The sequence below is a fragment of the Pagrus major genome, chromosome 1, assembly GCF_040436345.1.
Source record: "Pagrus major chromosome 1, Pma_NU_1.0".
Taxonomy (NCBI): Eukaryota; Metazoa; Chordata; class Actinopteri; order Spariformes; family Sparidae; genus Pagrus; species Pagrus major.
In genome coordinates this window covers 7,513,660-7,521,526 of record NC_133215.1, presented here as the reverse complement: position 1 = coordinate 7,521,526, position 7,867 = coordinate 7,513,660, and the positions used below count along the sequence as shown (strand labels likewise).

The 7,867-nt window shown below is 42.0% G+C and overlaps 1 protein-coding gene across 1 annotated transcript in view; it reads left to right on the top strand.

Annotated features, from left to right (window-relative positions):
* The first annotated feature begins 1,052 nt into the window (after positions 1-1,052).
* LOC141004718 (extracellular serine/threonine protein kinase FAM20C-like) overlaps positions 1,053-7,867 on the top strand; it is a 33,788-nt gene continuing 26,973 nt past the window's right edge. Inside the window, exons 1-8 of the mRNA XM_073476381.1 lie at positions 1,053-1,311; positions 1,399-1,555; positions 2,921-3,096; positions 5,300-5,378; positions 5,705-5,797; positions 5,997-6,112; positions 6,318-6,498; positions 6,713-6,822. Of these exons, the coding sequence (XP_073332482.1) occupies positions 1,053-1,311; positions 1,399-1,555; positions 2,921-3,096; positions 5,300-5,378; positions 5,705-5,797; positions 5,997-6,112; positions 6,318-6,498; positions 6,713-6,822 (1,171 nt within the window). The remainder of the gene's footprint in view (positions 1,312-1,398; positions 1,556-2,920; positions 3,097-5,299; positions 5,379-5,704; positions 5,798-5,996; positions 6,113-6,317; positions 6,499-6,712; positions 6,823-7,867) is intronic.

Sequence of the window (7,867 nt, the reverse complement as noted above, 5' to 3'; positions counted from 1 at the left end):
CGTCAGAAGTGCGACAAAAAGTAAAGGTTTGGCTAAAGGTCAGTTGTGTAAAAGTGATTTCCTGCACAAAAGAGGCAGATGCAGAACTAAGTTCAGAAAATATTGAATTTAAGTTCAGGAGTAATACTTTTTTCATAGCATGAATATATGTACATTTTTATCTTGATTTTCTTTTCATGTTCCTTTGAAATCATATTTAAAATGTCGACCCATCAGTATTAATTCAGATCATCCTGCATCTGCAGTGCATGTTCAAGTGTGTGTGTGTGTACTGAAGTAGCTCCTGACTGGACAGTCCTGGCTGTCATGAATGATCAGGAGGTTTGCCCTTCCAACACTGCCTGTTAAGCATTAAAGGCACGTTCACATATAGTGGTTTTAAAAAAAAAAAAAAAAGTTACACTCTTTTGTGAAGTAACTTTCCGAGACTTTGTATAATAAGATCAATCCGTGCTGTGGAAATGAAGAGGTGGAAGTGACACCCTGAAGTAGAATTTTTCAAAGGTCTAACTGATGAACGCAATGACAAAAGGACAGACAAGACAAATAAACTGGCAGAACAAGTCTGACCGACTAAAAAAAGAGAGAGAGAGAGAGAGTAAACACATTGATCCACATCCAGATCACTTTAACCTGGCACCAACCTCTGAGTCTGGTCGCAGGAGCACAGAAAAGTGCAAACAACCCGAGTAAAGCCGCCTTGATACTGGATAGAGTCCCGTCTGATTCCACTGAGGACCAGCGACAGCAGTGAGCTGACAAGAGGGATTTTTAAAGGAAGGAAACTATGTGTAAGTTGAGTTTTGTTTTTCTCTTTATGTAAACTGACTTCAGGAAGGTCAGAAAGTAAAAGTAGGCTGATATGGACTTTTTAAAAAGCCTTTTATCATATACAGACTGCGTGATGCTCTGACTTTAATTAGTTTTTAACGCTCTACACCATATGGCTTTTCCTCATATTCTCCGAGCATCTTTTGCACCGAATTTTCTTCCTCTCTTCTTCCCTCCATGTGTTCACCTCTCCTAACCCTCTCTCAGCTCCTCTCAGTAGGATGATGTGGCGTATGCGCAGTCGCTCCAGGACAATCTGTCTGTCCTTGGCCTTCATCACCGTTTTCCTCTACCTCCTGCTGGCGCTTGTCTCTCTTCCCATTTACCACCAGCCCTGTGACCCCCTGCTGTCACCGAGGACACACATCCTGCGAGACCTGGCACGTGCCAACTACACCTCTGTGGGGCTGAGTGGTCCAACTGATGCCACACATAGAGATTCTTCCAATAAGGATGCCAATAAGGATGCCAAAGGCCACGTGCGGACACTTTCTGATGGGTTCTCATCAGCGACAGAGGGTGAAAATGCCTCAATGAACATGCCGGGTGATGTGCGTCGCTATGGCACCGACCGAGCAGAATCTGTGGAGTCTGGGCTGTCGAAGCTGGAGGCATTGTTTGACCATCCTCTTTACAATATGCCCAGCCCTCCTATCCCTGAGGAAGACTGGCTATTGAGAGTGAAACCGAAGATCAAGGCGAGCGAGAGGAGCTCCCAGATGTGGTCAGTGTATAATACAGTTAATGTGCAATAGACTCTTTGTGTGTGTGAGATTTCTCCTTTAAAAAAAAAAAAAAATCTTCCCATAACCCCTTTACCTTGAGCAAACAAGGTTTGTATTTGCTTCATCTAACGTCTTTCACCATTTCAGTTTCTCTCAGTTGCTGTAGTCAAGTCACATAAAACAGAATGCCTGCAAGGGTTATTATATTCGACACCTCGCTACCCAGGCACAACATATCCACTCAATATGAATCTAAAGCAAGCAAAAGCCAACAGCGAAAACACTTCATGGACAACTGTATGTAGAACCCTGCTAATATTACACTCAGTTTCTCAGCATTTTCCTCTGAAATGTACAGTACATGCAAGATTTTCAGCAGATGGGTCAGACTGCAGGGAGCAGACATGATCCCCTGTTGTCAAGTCGTGTTTATATTTGTCACAGTGCTGTTACTATAGGTCTCTGCAGGTATGCTTGGAGCTTCTGTACGTTGTCGGTTAATGTATTTCCACGCAGCATTTGCAGACACTAGAAATATGAGCGGCCTCCTCGGTATGCTTCGTAATATTCTGTGGCATCTTTCCGGTGGCCTTCCCACCCATTTCTGCATTAGCCTTGATCTTTGTACTCACATGGTCTGGAATGTTTCCAACAATGTTCAAACCCAGAGAAATCGGTGAGTTTACTCAAGGTAACGGTGTGTTTCATTTGGTCGCCTGTCGCTAAAACTTCTGGAAAAACATCAGGTGGTTCGTGAGCGACTAAACATAACGTGAATAAAACTTTTAAAAGTACCTCGTCCTTTTTTACATTTCTGTCTGAGTCACAAAGATAGAATTTCATCAATAGTGGTTGTTTAACAATGAAGACAATAAATCCCATGATCCCAAGCTACTTGTATCTTTTGTTTTTACAGAGAGACTCCTCAGGGCAGAAATGACATACTGTGCATTTAAAGCTGAAACTAACTAACTTTTTAACAGATTAATTTGTTTATTTTAAGTTATTGATTATTGTCCTATCTGTAAAAGTTTGAGCACAGTAAAAATATCGCGATCAAGAACCTAAGATGGCATTTTCAAATGACCAGCAGTCCAAAACCCAAAGAGATGCAGCACGTTTCACATTTAGAAAGCAATTTTCCCTAAAACATGACTCAACCATTGTCAAAATTGTCTCTGATTCTTTTTTTCCCTGTGTTTTATGTAAATTTATTAATGATGCTGCTGAACAAATCATCAACTCTTTGTTTAGCCAAGGCATGTCTGGTGCCAGTCTCTGTCTCACAATTAAAATCAGAGAGAAGAACATAACGCTGACACACTCGCCCACCTGGTCACTCCCTCGCCTCCGTCTCTCTGCAGGGTGAGTGCTAGCCAGGACGGCTACGAGGCTGTCCGGTGGAACAGCAGCAGTAACAGTCATCCTCCATGGCTGCGCTTCCACCTGGGCATCTCCCGCTGGCAGCTGTACCCCCGTCATGACCCCAACATGGAGCCGCTGACCAAGCAGCTCGCCACGCAACGCATCGTCAGTGCAGGTGTGACACAACATTTCTGAGCCGGGGTGACATGTGCCTGTGCAAAGTTTCTCTCTCAGACACTTAAATCAACAACACACTGATCATGCTTGACAGAGGAGGTGTCAGACGATCAAAAGAGAGATGTTTTTTCAAGTAGTGGACAGGAGGATCTGAGTCAGCTTCGAGGGTGACTCAATTTACTTCTTGATATAATAAGCGAGAGACTTTTGGAGGACTGCAGTCGGCACAAAAACAAGATGTCGTGAAAGGCAGTAGATCTATCAGAACCGAGACTAATTTTGCCTCCAAGGCGAAACCTGTAGTGGAAAAGGTGAGAGAGGGAGAGGGAGAGGGAGGGCAGATGAAGGGAAGGGTTGTTAAGATTGCGTGACACCTGAGGTTTAGGGTTAGACTTTCAAATGTAGATTTACTTCTTACTTCTCTTGAAATGAAAGCAACTGTGAACCTTTGAAGGGCCTTGGGGGCTCAGCAAGAGGGTGGATATGAATATACTGTATGAATCACTGGCCAGGGAGCAAACATCTCAGCCAGTCAATCAGCCACGGTTCTCCACACTAACTTTTTTCACTGTCAGTGTGTTTGTGTATTTGGTCTGGTTTAATTAAAGCTGTGACAAGGAAATGTCCTCTTTTGTTGATCCTGTCGGCTCTCGTGGACAAAGGTGGTATGAACACATGACTGCCTCCTGTCATAAAAAGCTCTTGATCTGGCTAGCTTGTGCATTTTTAATGCTATTCTTCATTTTCAAAGGATAAGTTCAACCAAAAATGAAAGTTTGGTCAACATCTACTCACCCTCAAACTTGGGGGAAGTTTCCAAGTCCACAAAACATCTCTGGAGCTTCACAGCAGAATGGCATTCAGCAACAACTGAAATATAACTTGTTTTAAAACTCCACACAGCTCGAACTAAAGTGTCCGGAAGCCCCGAGATCCTAAATCAATTTGAAAAGATTTTTTTTTATTTACACTCTAACAGTACAGGCAAGCTTATGCACCCACTTCTGACACTTTAAGCTGAGCAGCTACTGTGAAGGTAATGGCTCAAAAAGGGCGTAAATAGAGATAGGGTTAGAAAAATTATATCAGCACTCATACGACGCCTGTCAACCTGCTGACGTTCAGACCCACGACTACTCAGTAGTTGTTACTACATTATTACACGAGTATTCAGTACTCATCAGTTTGAGCGCACCCATCTAGTAAAAAATAGTACCGAACAAAGACATCAGCTGAAGGTGGAGTCTTGGCCTCTTTTCTAACAACAAGAAAACCACATTATCAGACCAGATAAGTGTACTGTCATTAGCCTCTTGTCATACTAGTAATGCTGACGTAAATTGAGCAAGGATGTGTCTTATTGTTTCTGAATTTAACTTTTGATTTCCCAAGCAAAAGCGTTATTTCATCTCCCAAAGGTGACACAGCCTTGCCCCGACGAGCAGTGGCATAAATATCGGCAGGAAGCAGCTTTTTGTGCTCGAATCTTCACTCAACCTTGATAAACTGCACGTAATTTGAAAGCACAAGGCCTCACGTTCTAATAATTTTTCCAATTCCACTTCCAGTAACAAAACAGCGGAACAAACAGTTAATTTTTTCACCGTGTTTGTGCCTATGCAAATTTGGTTCATCGCTTTGATTAATTCTTTTTGATATTAAAACTTCAAAGCAGGCTTACAGAAAAGACTATGTCTGTGACTATTACAGCCCAGCGTGACAGTGACTGTAATCAACACAGATCAAGGACGGTGAGAATGAGCACAAGAACGTGTGCTTTGTCTAAATAACTGAAGATATGGAATAAAAATAGAGATACATTTACCCAGTTGAAAAAATAATTATCTATATATGTGGTAGAAAATATAATAATCAGTCCTTCTGACTCATTGTTCACTCCATGTTACAGAGTGAAGGCTGAGTGACACGTGAATGAATGCAAGTAATGTCCCATCAAACGGAGCAAAAACCGTGTGTGTGTGTGTGTGTGTGTGTGTGAGAGAGAGATGACACAGTGGTGTGAGTGAACTGTGTTATATCGCGATGACGCACATATTGTCTATTGTTATATTTTGTTCTGCATGTGTGCCCCATTAAAGGCCAGCGTGTTTGGTCACAGCATGGTGTGTTGCATGTGTGTGTGTGTGTGTGCAAACTGTGTGCTTTGTTGCTATGGAAACATTGTCTGCATTGTTTTTCAGTGCAGAAGTCTGGGGGGACGCAACTGAAGCTGGTGATGTCATTTCCCAACTATGGACAAGCCATGTTCAAACCCATGAAGTGAGTCGCAGGTGGCAAATCCATCACACTGCTTATAAAATCCAAGAAAGAGTGAATCGATTCAGTAAATCACGAGGGGAAACTGTGGATGCATAGAAAGACATTTTTAATCCTTCACACAACTGAGAAATGTCGTGAGTGAGTAAATATTAGAAAGGATTGTGTCAAATATTTCCTTATGTCCAGTTAGTGTTGGATTTTATTGAGAACAGAAACGTCCACAGCCCGTGTGTGCTTGTTCAAAGCAAGTGAGCAAATAAAAGGGGCTTATATGAATTTAACGAACACATTATGTGCTATAGTTTGACTTTCTTTCTCTCTGACAGGCAGGAGAGAGATGAGGAAACCAACTACAACCTCTACTACTTCTCTGACTTTGAGAGGCACAATGCAGAAATCTCAGCTTTTCACTTGGACAGGTACCAAGTCCAGTTTTTTTCTACAAGTACAACACTGCTAGAGTTTGCACAGTGAGTGTAATGCTGGATGAAATGGCCACAAAATGAAAACACGTTACGTAACACTGAATCGTATTTTCTTCTCTACTCCCTTCCCATTTTCTTTTGTGTTTGTCTTCTTGTCCTCATTTCCTCCTTTTCCCCCCAACTCTCCCTGCAGGATTTTGGGCTACAGGAGAATCCCGCCGGCGGTGGGGAGGCTGGTGGACGTGGTCGAGGAGATCAAAGATGTCACTATAGACCGCAAGGTGGCTCGAACCTTTTTCACTTCCCCTGGTACCGCTCACACAAGCCTCCATTATTCTTTTAGCCTGCTCAAAATGCCCCTGTTTGTCAACTGATGCTGAATCTCTTTGATTTGTGCTTCCTTTCTTCTAATTCTCTCTGGTCACAACCACCCACAAACTCTTTCATCCAAATGTTTTCTTTTGTCATTTTCATTTCCTCCTCTCCTGCTCTGTGCTCCTCTGGCTCCTCCTAGTGGGTAACGTTTGTTTCTACGGCCAGTGCTCCTACTACTGTTCGACAGAGCACGCTGTCTGTGGTCGCCCCAGGAAGCTGGAGGCCTCCCTGGCCGTCATGCTGCCCGATCTCTCCCTGGCGTCCCGCAGGTCCTGGAGATCCCCCTGGAGACGCTCCTACAGCCGCAGCAAACTGGCAAAGTTAGTGGGTCTTTAGTTATAGAGGAATCAGTATGCTGGATGAGATAAAGGGATTCAACATATTCAGCTCAGCAAATGTCTCTACGCAAGACCAGAACAACAGCTACAGTGGTGTTACCAGGGATTACAATCCTCTAAAACGGGTCTAAGAGTCTACCTGTGATATAGACCACAGGTGGTAATGTAAAGAGTGAATGCTGTCTGTCTGTTTCAGGTGGGAGTCAGAACCAGACTACTGCTCGACAGTGAAAAAGACCCCGCCGTATGACAAAGGCACAAGACTGGTGGACTTCATCGATCTGGTCATACTGGACTTCCTGATGAGTAGGTTTATACTGAGTACAGTGTTTTGTAAGAGGTCAGACTCAGAAGTCATACTCTTTATAATGCAGGTTAGGGAAGAGTTAACGAAGTTGTTACCTGCTGCTCGGCACACAGCGGGAGAGTCATGGCTCGAGTTTGGCTTCGTACTGAACCCTCTTTGATGTTGATCAACATGAAGGTCTACTAGGCTGAAGAGTCAGCCTAAAATATAAATGTTCAGATGTTATTGCATTGAGTTTCATGCCGGAGGATGATGTGTTCATCTAAAAATCATCAACACTAAGCCATGAACTCTTTCAGTTGGTGAGGCAGCTCACATATTGATGCTACACTTTCACCTCTGCATAGTTGTAGAGATGTGCTTGAGAAATTTAATATTAGAGTTACAGGTGTTACAGTGCAGCTGGTGACCCAGCAATTTGTGTTTGGAAGAAGATCCTTTAAAAGTATTAATGCCACGTCATAAAAATACTTAATTACATGTAAAAATCCTGCATTTAAAACTTTAATCAAGCAAATTTACTGAAAATAATAGAATGAAAGTACCAATATAGCAGAAAATTGGTCTGTAACTGATATATATATAAGTAAATTACAAAAGCAAATGATTTATATTGATAAGTCAATGCATAAGCAGCTATAAAATATCAACCACAGCTCGTATTTATTACTTATTTAGGCCGACTTTAAAAAAAAACTTAGTTGGTAACCAAGTTAATAATAGTTAGTTCACTGTGAACAAACAATGAATTGCTTTAAAAACATTTATTAAGCCGTTGTTTATTGCTTAATTGTTGTTGTTGTTTAGAGCACATTGAAAAGGGTTAATCAATACTGTGTACTTACTTTACAACTGCTAAATAAATGTTGTATAAAGCATTTCATTGTATGTTAACAGTGAAATAGCTATTAACTAAAGTTTGAAAGACACTCCTGGTCTTATATCACTGCGTTTAACTTGAATAACATATGTTTATGTGTGTGTGTGTGTGTGTGTGTTTGTATTGTGTGCTTGTGATGTACTGATCTGTGTTACTCTGTTATG